This window comes from Lutjanus erythropterus, chromosome 8 (genome assembly GCF_056507025.1).
Source record: "Lutjanus erythropterus isolate fLutEry1 chromosome 8, fLutEry1.hap2, whole genome shotgun sequence".
Taxonomy (NCBI): domain Eukaryota; kingdom Metazoa; phylum Chordata; class Actinopteri; order Lutjaniformes; family Lutjanidae; genus Lutjanus; species Lutjanus erythropterus.
In genome coordinates, this window is record NC_139324.1 from 26,506,033 (window position 1) to 26,519,838 (window position 13,806).

The 13,806-nt window shown below is 39.1% G+C and overlaps 1 protein-coding gene across 13 annotated transcripts in view; it reads left to right on the plus strand.

The window, feature by feature from the left end:
• The window catches only part of LOC146322929 (dedicator of cytokinesis protein 9), a 130,519-nt gene that overhangs the window by 110,986 nt on the left and 5,727 nt on the right, over window positions 1-13,806 (plus strand). For 6 of the 13 annotated variants that reach the window (XM_084725074.1, XM_084725078.1, XM_084725071.1 and 3 more), the window contains 16 exons: window positions 1,748-1,862; window positions 1,954-2,020; window positions 2,115-2,162; window positions 3,787-3,923; window positions 5,225-5,340; window positions 5,432-5,569; window positions 5,677-5,859; window positions 6,940-7,053; window positions 7,151-7,366; window positions 7,603-7,660; window positions 7,893-7,999; window positions 9,084-9,206; window positions 9,336-9,449; window positions 11,531-11,560; window positions 12,131-12,277; window positions 12,370-12,580. In XM_084725074.1, the coding sequence (XP_084581200.1) occupies window positions 1,748-1,862; window positions 1,954-2,020; window positions 2,115-2,162; window positions 3,787-3,923; window positions 5,225-5,340; window positions 5,432-5,569; window positions 5,677-5,859; window positions 6,940-7,053; window positions 7,151-7,366; window positions 7,603-7,660; window positions 7,893-7,999; window positions 9,084-9,206; window positions 9,336-9,449; window positions 11,531-11,560; window positions 12,131-12,277; window positions 12,370-12,580 (1,924 nt within the window). Of the gene's footprint in view, window positions 1-1,747; window positions 1,863-1,953; window positions 2,021-2,114; window positions 2,163-3,786; window positions 3,924-4,661; window positions 4,706-5,224; window positions 5,341-5,431; window positions 5,570-5,676; window positions 5,860-6,939; window positions 7,054-7,150; window positions 7,367-7,602; window positions 7,661-7,892; window positions 8,000-9,083; window positions 9,207-9,335; window positions 9,450-11,530; window positions 11,561-12,130; window positions 12,278-12,369; window positions 12,581-13,806 lie in introns of all 13 variants that reach the window. The other 7 variants (XM_084725080.1, XM_084725072.1, XM_084725076.1 and 4 more) reach the window with 3 other exon arrangements.

Below are 13,806 nucleotides of genomic sequence, written 5' to 3' on the forward strand. Positions count from 1 at the left end.
AATGGTTATTAAAATTAAGTTAGCTGTAGGCTAGTTTTCATCAGGAGTCCCTTTGCCAGATGTTGTTGTCCTGCTGATTCTCTACTGTACAGCATACACTGCAGTATGGAGAAGTATCTTATACAACCCCACTTCAAATAATCTGAACTATCCCTTTAAACACAAAAGCTTTGCACTTGTCTGTTGTGTGTTTCATCTTCTTGCTGTTTTTTTTTGTGATTTGTGGAAGCTTTTATCATAATGTGTGTAATAGCATAAAGGAAAAAGGAGGACACTCATCTGTAATTTACAACAACTATCAACCCTGACAGCTGTAGGTCTTCACTCTCAGAAAAGGGCATGAAAATAGCACCGCAGCCTCAGAGTTCAGGAATACTAACTTTAGCCTTGAAGTTTCTCCAAAACACCCGTTAAGAGGCCAAAGTCATAGCTTCATGCTTTCCATTAGGTCATCCCCAGCCACTTTCGTGGTCTAGACTAACTGCTGGCAAAGGAACGTGCTTGATATATCGCCAACCCCTCGCTGTGGTAGAGCTGTTGCTCCGCTGCTTTGGTTCTGTTTTCTCCCCGCTCTCTGCCTCAGCTGGGAGAAATGGTGATAGTTTTCCACCAGCAGTTTTTCCACAATGCATAGAGCCCTGCAACATCTGAATGAATGACTCCACTAGTGTAGCTTGACCACTGTAATCCCGGGCCTTCAGATCACGTCATAGCCACTCTAAGACTGGGTTGCATCGACAAAGATTAATTTAAAATAAGATTAGCTCTAATCAGTTAACTAGGTTTATAATGAGAAATCCAGATGCTCTTATTGCACAATTTAAAACTAATCTTTGTTTAGTAAATCCAAGTTATTAATGTAATAAAAAATACATAAATATTTAAATCAGTATGATTTCTTACCCAAATTACAATACATACATTAAATCACATTTGAGTTGGGGATTGAAAACTTTCAGCTGCTCTGTACACCTTAACATTACTAACAAAAAACAAACAGTACATTGTTAAAATGTACATTGTAAAATGTTAAGTTACAGTATTTGCTAACTGGCCAAAAAGTTACCCTTTTCATGATGGAAGCTCTAATTCCTACATCTTCAAGAAAAACTTGTTGGCCCAATTAATGGAGCAATATGGCCAAATAATAGAAGATTAAAATGCACAACAATGTAGTAAGGAAATAAGAGATTGTTTTAATGAATCAACTGGGGTAAAAGAAAGAAGAAAAACACATCATAAAACTGTCTGTCCCTTAAATTTCTTAGAAAAAAAACATTTTTTGCTCAATCAATCTCAAAAAGTTAAAAAAGTTTACAAAGTTATAGCTTCTCAAGTTTAAAGTTAATACTGGATCACAGTTTAAATTGGAGTTTAAAGTTTTAGTGCAACAGAATTACCTTTATTCTAGATTTAGAGTAAAAACTAAGCTAAACTTTAATGGGGTTTAAAAATTATTCCTTGTCGGTGCAGCTCTCCCTAAAAGTCCCTTTGTATGTTTTTACTAGTTTTCCAATGCAATATAAATATTGTGTCCAGGACACAAAGCAAGACTCGGTTGTCTAAACCTTAACCTCAGATCACAAAACTTTACACGAAAATTATAAAAATATTTTGAATTTTCCTATGGTAAAAGTCCTCGTGAGAGCATTCTCCATGGTTTATCTTGAGGCAGTAAATGGAGCTAGACAAAGAGACCTGACAGGATAATATGTTTGTCTGTCTGACTGGACTCTTTGTCCCTCAGAACCAGCCTGCTTCAGCCCTGGGCAGTACCCTGCTGCGATGTGATAAACTGGACCAGGCAGAGATCAAGAGCCTCCTCATGTGCTTCCTACATGTTCTCAAAAGCATGTCTGAGGGTAACATCTCACTTCACCTCTGTCTGAAGAATCTGTGCTCACTATCTTTATGTCTGTGAGTTAAAAACATGTCGACCTCTGTCTCTTCCAGATGCTCTGTTCACGTACTGGAACAAGGCTTCAGCTGCTGACTTAACGGACTTCTTCACTCTAATCGAGTAAGACGTCTCATATCGCTTTTTACGACAACGCTTACGTTATAAAGTAAAGCTCAGAATTTTACTGTGACTGATTTTTCGCCTTTCCTCTCAGAGTTTGCCTCCATCAGTTCAGATACATGGGAAAGAGATACATCGCCAGGTAATGTTGCTGTCGGTATCTGAATGTGATGTGTGAATGACGTCCTTTAAAAGCTGAATTTTTGTAGAAGGATTTAAAGCTAAAACAGTGTTTCCTTACTTTTTTCTCTGGCATACCCCCCCTGTCCCTTACAGTCAAACATGTAATTGATATCACCTGTCACGTCCTAATTGTGTTTGTTTTGAACAACTGCTAATTATGTACATTTGTATATAGTTACAATATTTTTCATACAATTAAATAGTCAATGTTTAGGTCTGTTTAGTCCAGCTGGCATTTGTACTACCACTGGAATGAGCAAAAGACATTACAATTTATTAATTTGTTAGCTCGCATTATTTCTACTTGAAGTTCTGTTTTAACCGTTTATCCATTAAGCCCTTTCTAATCATTTTAAACATTTATCTGTATACCATTTATTGCCCATTTAAGCTCCATACCTTATATGACAGTGATGTAGTTACTCAACTGCCTTCATTTTAGTTCATCCAGTGTAAAACATGTGTGAGTGTTGGCGGGTGTGACTGTATGTTGAGCCCAGTTCTTTCACATGCAATTAAAAATGTATCCTGACACACATTATTTGGGAGCTCTGGCCTTACTGACTCCCAGAAGGCTTTGGGTGTTCACTCTCTCTAACCTCCCACCACTGTGTCTATCTCTACTCACTGAAATGCTGGCAAGTTTAACATAATGAAATAAAAACCTGGCTCCTGCCCCCTCATGCTTGGGTAAGACTAAAAGTGGAACTGACTTTCTTAAACTGAATGCATGACACCTTCTCGCCCTGTAAAAGGTGCAGTGCTGTGACACAACTACTGCCTCTAAATTCATGCATTGCATCTGTGTCTCTCATTCTTACTAATGCATGGCGTTTGCTGTGACTCATGCTTTAATGCTGCTTCTGCTTCTTTGATAATGAACTAATTAAAATGCATGTCAAACAATATACAACTTAACTTCATTTGTGCCAAAGTGGTTATATGTGTAAAAGTCACCAAAACTGTTCAAATACTGAATTCCAGTCAGATTTTTTGGCATTGTGATATGTTTGAAATCACACAAGTTAAATATTTAACTTGATAATACAGCCTTGATTCCAAAAAAGCTTGTGTTAAACATTAATAGAAACAGAATGCAATGATTTGCAAAATGTTTTCAACTTAAATATTGTTCAATACCACACAAAGACTTTTAATTAATGATCAAACTGGTTAACTTTATTGTTTTTTGTAAATACACGCTCATTCTGAATTTGATGTCTGCAACATGTTTCAAAAAAGTTTGGACAGGGGCAACACAAGACTGGGAAAGTTGAGGAATACAAAAAAAAACAATAAAGTTAATCAGTCTGAACATTAAATATCTTGTCTTTGAACTGGATTAAATTGGATGTAAGTTGTACGTTTTCACAAATCATTGCATTCTGTTTTTATTTAATTTTTTTGGAATTGGGATTGTATGGCCCAAAGTGTGACACAAAAATCTGCTTTTGTTCTCAGAACATTTGTGTGATATTTACACCACCGAAGTGTAGCGTATTATTCACAACTAACCGGCTTCACTAACCCTGGCTCTGCTACTAGTCAGCCATCCATCTAACATTGTCCTGTTTCCTCATCAGGAACCAGGATGGGGCAGGACCCGTAGCACATGAGCGGAAGTCTCAGACTCTGCCTGTGTCCCGTAACAGGGCGGGAATGATGCATGCCCGCTTACAGCAGCTCAGCAGCCTGGATAACTCATACACTTTTAACCACAGTAAGTGCCCCCCCCCCCAAACATCCTCCACCAGAGGACCCCCACCCTCCTCCGCCGCTTCACCATGTGTAGTCTGACTCCTCATGCTTTTCAATATAATTTTCATCAACATCATTCTCTTCCTCATACACTGTTAAAACCCAAGCTGTCAAGCAGAAAACAGTCCAGTAGATATGGGTGCATCATCAGTAAATTAAAGGGATAGTTCAGATTATTGTTATAAGTTGGGTTGTATGAGCTACCTTCTGATGGTGTATAACCTACAGAATAATGTACTGCTGTGGACAGGGTCTGACTAAGCCAAATATCACTCTCTCCAAACCAACCAAACTCCATAAGCAAAGTCAGATATTCTACCTTGCAGGACACGAGAGTTGCCGGTCTGATTCTGCCAGAGGTAAACCAGCAGCTCCTGCATTCTGAGAAGTAAAATTACTGATTTCACCTCTGGAGTTTGGTTGGTTTGAGAGAGCAATATTTGGCTTATATGAGGCAGTTTCCCATCAGAAAAGGCTGCCTGATGGCAACCTAAAACTGTGACTTACACCTACTGTAACTAATCTATCATTAAGTACTCCATAAACCCTACACCAAACAATCTGAACTGTCGCTTTAAATTAAATTGGGACAGGTAGCAGTGTGTAGTATTTTATTTTATGGACTTCATCTACAGGGCTTAAGCTATGTGCTAAGTCTGTTAAAATGGCATAATTTAATTCAGTTTCTTTGTGTTTTCAGTGTAAGAAAGATTTCAAGTATTCTTGGAATATCTGTAGACCATGGTAAGAGTGTATCAGGTTGGCAGGCAGTTTGCAGACTGTTACTGGCTCTGTTAATTTGGTTGAATTATGAGCATGCTTATAGTAACTGAACATTAGCTTTTAAAGTCTTCTCATCCCTCTGGCCAGCTCATCTGCTCTGAACTTAATTCCATTCTCTGAAAAAAAAAAAGCAATCCATGTAAAAATGAAGAGTTTCATTCCAAAATGCTGTTTTGCATTTTAGAAAATACATCTTGAAATTCATTTGTGAATTCAGAACAAAATCATTGCATTGAATTTGTGCCTCACCAATTCTTTTGCGAAAAGATACAGATCTTGTAAGTAATAAGATTGTTTCACTTTGGAATGAAACTTAAACTTTTCAACATAATAAAAATTTCCATTCCATCATGCAACAGCTTTGCCTTTAACACTAAGGTCTCATATTTTAAGAGATATGATATCTCATTAAATGGCCTTTATCTCAAGTGTACTGGTTGGGGGTGAAACGGCTACAGCTTTGTGTTTTGTCCTCTTTAGCCTACAGTCACTCGGATGCAGACGTGTTAAATCAGTCGCTGCTGGAGGCTAACATCGCTACTGAAGTGTGCCTGACCGTCCTGGACACGCTAAGTATCTTCATCATGGGATTCAAGGTAACGTATATAACATATCACTTGTGAACATGTGAATGTTTCTGGGGTTTTTTTCTGTCAACCTCTGAGATGACACTCTCTTTCTCTACAGACCCAGCTGTGCTCTGACCACGGCCACAGTCCACTAATGAAGAAGGTGTTTGAAGTCCACCTCTGTTTCCTACGGATCAATCAATCAGAGACGGCCCTCAAGCAGGTCTTCACCTCACTGCGCACCTTCATCTACAAGGTGTGAAGCTCATGGATTTCCTGCTAAACGACGCTCTTTAACGTTTGTTTTGGTCTGAGGCGTTCACTGTGACTGATGGCCTGTTTGTCTTCTTCTTCGCCCTCCAGTTTCCCTGCACGTTTTTTGAAGGCCGCGCTGACATGTGTGCTGCTTTCTGCTACGAGATCTTGAAGTGTTGTAACTCCAAACTGAGCTCCATCCGCAGCGACGCCGCCCACCTGCTCTACTTCCTCATGAAGAGCAACTTTGACTATACAGGTCGCAAGTCTTTTGTCCGGACGCACTTACAGGTGGGCTTGTCCTTCTGTGGATCTAAGTGGACTCTGCAGGTCCTTAAAAAGTCTCAAATCCAATCATCCGAATTTTAGGGCTTAAAATATTTTCAGTTGTCTTAAATATGATTTTGACAGGACTTTAAAATGTATTTAACATCACAATTGTAAAGTCATATTTAACTGTGCATGTTTTTTTTGGCATTATGGATGTGAAATAGGTCTTAAATTGCCTTCATAATGACTTTAAAAAGGTATTTAAAAGTCAGTCAGTAAATTGTAGTTCTTGAAACCTGCAGTATCTAAGTGACTAATGGAGACAACAAATTTTAAATTGGTCCAGTGTTGAGGAAGAGCACTGCAGCCGGCAAAAGCAAAATTGAGCTGCAACCTAATTCCTCTGGGAAACTGAGCACCATCAAATTAAGTCCAGTGAAAGGGCTTCAGAGATAGAGATTTTTTTAAAGAGCACTATTATTTTTGTTCAATCAGAAACCTCAACCAAATGTGTAAGGCCATGGGAAGGGAACCGTTACCACTTAAATACTTTTCTACATTTTGGGTTTGAATAAGTTGAGAAAAAAAAGAGAAAAAAAAAGTTTATTGTAATTTTTTTTTATTTATTACACTATATTTATACTAGAGCTGTAACAATTACTTTATTATGACTTCGTTATTAAATTAATCACCAACTACTTTGATAATCGAATAGCTGATTTTGGTGATTTTTTAAGAAAAAAAAAGTAAAACTTTTCTGATTCCAGCTTTTTAAATGTGAATGTTTAATAATTTATGTTCTCCTCTGTGACAGTAAAGTGAATATCTTTGGGCTGTGGAAATTTGATGATTGTCTTGGGCTTTTGGAAGACACCGATTGACATTTTTCACCATTTTCTGACAGTTCATGTACCAAACAATTAATTAATGTTGATAATGATCGGCAGATTAATCTACGATAAAAATGATCATTAGTTGCAGCCCTAATTTAAACATACATTTTTTGATTCTGTGGAACCTCGGAAAACAATGAAAGGCATTGTCAATAAAACACAAGGGTCAAACAGTATTTAATAAATCTTCCTCTTCCCCTGTCTGTAGGTGGTGATTGCTGTCAGTCAGTTGATAGCTGATGTGATCGGTATCGGAAGTACCCGCTTCCAGCAGTCGCTGTCAATAATCAACAACTGTGCCAACAGTGACAAAACCATCAAGGTCAGGAATTAATTTGTGCATAATTATGTTCTGGCTTCACATTAACAGTTAGAAATGCATTCCTAAACAAGCAACAACACTGCCCATTCCTCAACAGAACACAGCGTTCCCATCCGACGTGAAGGACCTGACCAAACGGATCAGAACGGTTCTGATGGCCACGGCTCAGATGAAGGAGCACGAGAGAGATCCAGAGATGCTGGTGGACCTGCAGTACAGCCTCGCCAAGTCGTACGCCAGCACGCCGGAACTACGCAAGACCTGGCTGGACAGCATGGCCCGGATCCATGTGAAGAACGGAGACCTGTCAGAGGTCTGTGACAAGAGCTCGCTCTGTGTGGCTCAATTTTTATTTGATGGTGGCCAGTTTAATGTCTGTGCCTGGTGATGTGTCTATGCAATACCAAATATCAAGTGCCGACTGTATTTACTACATATTTGTCCAGTTTATTGAGCGCTGGTGTTGTTTTCATCTCTGATACTGTCCTGTAATATAATAAATACTATCAGCATTACTTTGTTTATCTGATCTTGTCTTGTTGTTCACAGGCGGCCATGTGTTATGTGCACGTTGCAGCACTTGTGGCAGAATACCTGCGGAGAAAAGGTGCTTTGATCATCTATTTTCACTTGCATGCCTCACAGCAGCTCTATTATGTGTATATTCTGTGTAGGTTACAAGAATTATCATCATCTGAACAATATTACAAAATAATTTCTATATAATGAACAATAACAGTGCTCTCCTCTTTCTTTCTCTTTCTCTATCTTTATTTAATTTGCTGTAAGAAAGTTTTAGATGATTGTTAAAATATTGTCTTGTCTCATGCTGTGTGCAGGCATGATCAAGCAGGGCTGCTCAGCGTTTCGTGTCGTGACTCCAAACATTGATGAGGAAGCAGCGATGATGGAGGACGTCGGCATGCAGGACGTCCATTTCAATGAAGTATGTTTTACTAAGGCAAACAAATAATAACTCACTGCACTAATGATGACACTTTAAACAAATTATCATGAATTTAGATACAGTTTATTGTCTGATCTCATCATGACTTGTTTTATACTGGCAGTAGCCATGACCAGAGGCATGTTTTTGATTGTCTGTCCATCCATCCGTCCTGTTCTCATGAATGCAATGTGTCAGAACGACTTGATTTCATTTCTTCAAAGTTTGCTCAAATGTGCACTTGCACTTAAGGATGAACTGTTCAGATTTTGGCAGTTAAAGGTCACCATGACCTCACAAAACATGTTGTTTTTGCCATAATTCAATAATTCATAAGCTAATTAAATGTCTAAAAGGATAAAGTGATTAAAAGGCATACCCATTATATCTTGATTCTCAGTAGTGTTTCTATGTATTCAAATCAGAACATACAATTTTTTGCGTAAGGTACGTATTTTTAGCATCAAAATGCTAAAAAGTTTCCCAAGCCCTCATCCTTTACCAACGTGAAATGACGTGGGTTTCTGCATGATGATGTTGCTGCATTAAAATCCTTCAAGGTTGAGGGAGGGTTTAACCTTCGTCACCACTTTTTGATAACAGGTAAGCGGGAGTTTCCGTTCAAAAAACCCGGAAAAGAACGCACATGGTGTCGCGCTTTCAGTGATGACATTTTATATTCAAAAGGTCAAGGGTCAACTTCACCTCAGTCATGCCTGACACTATTCCATCAAGTTTCGTAAAAATTGGGCCAGTAGTTTTTCCGTGTTACCTGCTGACAGACAGACAAACAAACAGCACTGGAAACATAACCTCTTTGGTGGAGGTAATACATGTTTTTGGGTGGGATATGTCATATGATTTTAAAAGTATAAAAAGATGGAGTGTAATGTAAAAATGTAATCATTTGTAAGATTGCTGTCTGTCTTCAAAAGACGGCACGTCAATCTGATGTCTACCCACAAGCTAGAATACATGCAGATGTGTGTCTTTCTTCAGAGCCTGTAGTGATTACTTTTGCTCATGATTTGTTTTTAATTTAAGTTGAATTCGTTTTTGTTTTCCTTTCGTCTCGTTCCCTCAGGATGTCCTGATGGAGCTGTTGGAGGAGTGTGCAGACGGACTGTGGAAAGCCGAGCGTTACGAGCTCATCTCTGACATCTACAAGCTCATAATCCCCATTTACGAGAAGCGCAGGGACTTTGAGGTAAGAGGCTGCTTCGTCTGGATTTTTCATTTCCCCACGACATTCCCCACTAATTCAGCCTGGGTTGTGACATTATCATCTACAAGTTAAAACAGATTTTAACATGATTTTTTTTATCTCTTCACACAGAAACTTGCCCACCTGTATGACACGCTGCATCGTGCATACAGCAAGGTGACAGAGGTTATGCACACGGGCAAGAGACTGCTCGGCACCTACTTCAGAGTGGCTTTCTTTGGTCAGGTGAGTTTGTTCTGTCCATGAGGTGTTATTCTTCATTAAGAGACCTGGTGTTTATTTGATTTCTGCACTAACCGTATTCAAAATATTCAAAGTTGATTTTCACAAAGGAGCACAGTTATTATTAATTTGGTCACTTGGTGTTGCAAAGTAATTCACATTGAGCATGAAGGCTGCTGAATATGTTTTTGTTTTTTAAGAGCATGACCACAGGCAGTGGCATTTTATGATCCATTCTAATCCCCCTTTCTGCTTTCTGTCCTCTGTGAAGGCAGCGGTAAGTCGTGCAGTAGCCTCTCCGAGCAGCCTGAGTCTCTGTGTGGTGTTGGTGCTGCTGTAATCCATTGCACTTCTCAGACATAGTTTGCCGCTTTACAGTAACAAACGTTCACCGCAGCTGCTTTCTGTTTTTGGAGCCGTGTTGCATGGCACTCTTTCACTTCTGCACTCATTTCAGTGTTTCTGCTTCTGTGTTACAGATCAACGTTTGTGAGATTTTAGCACTGACCCTCGTTGTTGTCTTAACTTGTGATGTTTTATAAAGAATTAATTGGGTGTGGTGACCTCTGCCTGTGTGCTTTGATAGAGATCCATGTCGCTCTTGACGTGGTGGTTTAATTGGTGATGCTGTAGTTTGGGTGAAAGTGTGTTAAAGGGAAAATTCTGCACTTGTCACGTGGATGTTCAGTTAGTGTTGATGGTAAATGTAGTTGAAGAAATAAATTCCTCAGTGTGTGCTATATTGATCGAGAAAGCTGAGAGTTAGTGAAGAACTGCAGGCTATTTAAGTTTCTATTTCTAGTCTCACCTTTGAGGTCCAGTCATTTTAAAACATATCCCACAATAGATTTCTGAATACATGCCCTGAAATTGTGTAATATTGTCTCACTGAACCCGTTTGTTCTGGTCACTCTGAAAGTTAACAGTTGTTTTTGAGAATGACCTCACTGCAGAGATCCCCTGACTGTTCTCACTAAGTCACAGTGGATGCTGCCATCCTTTGGCCACAAACAATAGAGCAGCTTATGGACACCACCCACATCCAAAGAACATCAGTCATTCTTGAGAACTGGGACAAAACCATATTTTGAAGGGATTTAGAGATTTACTCTTCAGTTATGCCTGGATTTATATGGATATTTTGATTCAAGAAATAAATGCCAGTATATTGTTTCCCACTTACAGTTTCTGTTGATAATGTAATTTGTCTTTGTGATAGACAACATATAATATCATATCACTATCAGTATCAACACACATTAGCTGTACCATGAATTTTTTGTTGACTTTAACATATTTTATAGATCCGAATTAACATATATTTAAATAATATAACAGAAAAAAACTGTATGTCTTCTCTTTAACAGAGTTGACTGACTGTCACATACAGGGGCATGTGAAGATTTTTGTGACTGGGTGGCCGAAAAGGAGCACCCACTTTTATTCATTTATTTATTTATTATTAAAATGAAAAAAGCCCTAATTTCTAAACATATCATTCAGTTATTAAAGAGAACTGAGAGACTTATGTCACCTCCATCAGCACAGATGTCAACTCTGTAAAATGGAATATCTAATTCAAGTAATCTAATTTTAAAGACAGTAGCTGTATTCAGAATACCACCAATTTAAACTGTGATTTTGACGGAAAACAGTTTCTCATATTTTTTCTTTTAAATATGTAATGCCATTACTTATATTCCCTTACTCCCCAGCTCTGCCTCTGGGTAGCCAGGGAGCGTGCTAGACGAGTATTTTTTGTTGTGCTATGTTTTGGCCGACATAGTATTAGCTGTAGGCGAGGATGGTGATACACAACAACATGGGTGGGGGTATCAGAAGCTTGCGTGCAATGCATCCTGGTACATGCAGCGTGCATTCCAGCGAACAGGAAAATGCAGCTTTCTCGGTCAATTTAGCACACACTGAGGAATTTATTCCTTCGGTTGACTACATTTACCATCAACACTGACTGGACATCCACATGAGAAGTGGTGAATTTTTCCTTTAAATGTATTCATAGTATTTAGGTAGTTCTCATGGAATAACAATGATTTTATGTTCTGCTGTCCACACCCCTGTAGCAGTACCAGTTTACTGACTCAGAGTCTGAGGTAAATCAATGTGAAAGCCAACATGGCCTGCAGTGATGATGTGTTTTTAGGCTGTGTTGTTGTGCTCCTTTGCTAATGCAGTTGTTGCTATTTCACGTGCATCGCTTATCTATAAGTCCTTTAACTCCTCCTCTACTCCAGCCTCAGTGTTGTCCTAACCACAGTAGGAAACCCTTGAAGGGTTAATAGCAGGATTCATCTCTCACTGGGTAAATGCATGGCTTCACCCATCAGTTCATGGGACCATTTACATACAAGACAACTAACTAATCGAGGTGCTCCCACTGACAGTGTGAAATCCGCGCCCCCCCCACCTCTGTCCTCTGGTCTGTCTCACATCATTGGACTGACACTGGTGGAGTGTTTCTGTGCTTGGGCATTAGATAGAGGGTTGTGTACTTGTGGAGTCGGCCAACTTATACGTTTACATCCCATTTTAACAAACTGTTGGAATGACTCCCACTCACAACCCATGTATGGTTTGACGTGGCACTGTTTCCTTCTTTATATCTCATTAGAAAAACACGTTGCTTGTTTTTCTTCATTTTAACTGCGTTTTACTGTTTTTAGGGCTTCTTTGAAGATGAAGATGGTAAGGAGTACATCTACAAAGAACCAAAATTCACCCCTCTGTCAGAGATATCCCAGAGGCTCCTGAAGCTCTACTCTGACAAGTTTGGACAGGAGAACGTAAAGATGATCCAGGACTCTGGAAGGGTGAGAGTTTGTTGATGTTTCATTTGCGATGAGGCCCATGAAGTTTATGAAACATGGCACTGATGTGTTGTAATGACATGTATTCCCTGCAGATTAACCCGAAAGACCTGGACTCAAAGTATGCATATATCCAAGTGACGCACGTGACCCCGTACCTGGAGGAGAAGGAGCTGGTGGACAGGAAGACGGACTTTGAGAAGAGCCACAACATCCGTCGCTTTGTGTTTGAGATGCCTTTCACCATATCGGGCAAAAAGCAAGGCGGGGTGGAAGAGCAGTGCAAACGCAGGACCATACTAACCAGTAGGTAACCCTGTACTGTCTACTGTAGGTGCACGTGGTAGTGACTTTAAAAATAAGCCCTTAAATGAAGACTCTTGCAATTCTGTAAACTTCATAAGGACAGAAAATGTAATCCTTGAACTCATTTGAATTTTAATTCAGTGTTTTTGAGGTTTGAAAAGTGCTTGAAACTTATTGAGATTGTAATTGCATTTCTTTTATGATAAATAGCTCTCTGGCTGATTTTTTTGGTTGTGGACAGCACAATAATAGCTAATTTAATGTGTAATGTGTAATCATTTTGAGGAACAGCAGTAAGATGCTGGAATGAACCTTGAAAATGCTTGAAAAGTGCCTAAATTTGACTTTGGAAAAGGTGCAGGAACACTGAAAGCTGAAAGCAGCAGTAAACGGCCGCTCACACCTCTCAAGTGTCAGAACGTGCTGCTAAACTGTTGACACGGCTCTGAATTATTGTGTATTTTTGACACTGCTTGAAGGAGATTATGTCACATCCTGTGTCCACTAAGTGGCGCTAGAGAACACCTGCAAATTATACATCATGTTCCAGTGCATCAAGTCTTGACCACACCATGAACATTTCATGTGCAAATGATGATTGTCACACAAGGTTAACTTCCTGTTGCAACGGCTGCTTTGATTAAATTTTGTAGGGGGCACTATTGAGCCATATTGCCACGCCCATAGTAAAGAACCATGTAGATTTTCACCAGTTCTGATGCATGTGCCCAGTTTCATGAGTTTTCGAGCAACATGTACTGCCTCAAAAATGTGATTAATTTCCATAAATAATAATAATCCTAACCATTTCAATAATAATGTCAATATTGGTGCAACAGCATCCTGACATTAAGAACTTTAATCATATAATGTATTGAAATTCAGCTGTAAATAAGCAAGATGTTTGTGTCTTCTGCATCAAATGATCTTAAATAATCTTAACTATGGATCACCTCCTCCTGATATCTTTATAATGATGCATTTGAGGAAATAAATAGTATGTGGAGGGCTGCGACGTGGGTATCAGTTGTTTATTACATTACTCAGCAGGATGGTTCTGTGCTTGAATGGAAGATCTTGATTAGATTATGAACGTGTCAGCTGTTTCTCAAGGACCTTTCCTAATCCTAATCATAGTCATATTGTTTTATGGTGCAAAAGAACCAAAAGTTCAACCTTACATTCTTATCTTTATTATCTCAGAGCTTTCAAAAGCTGTGCTGGAC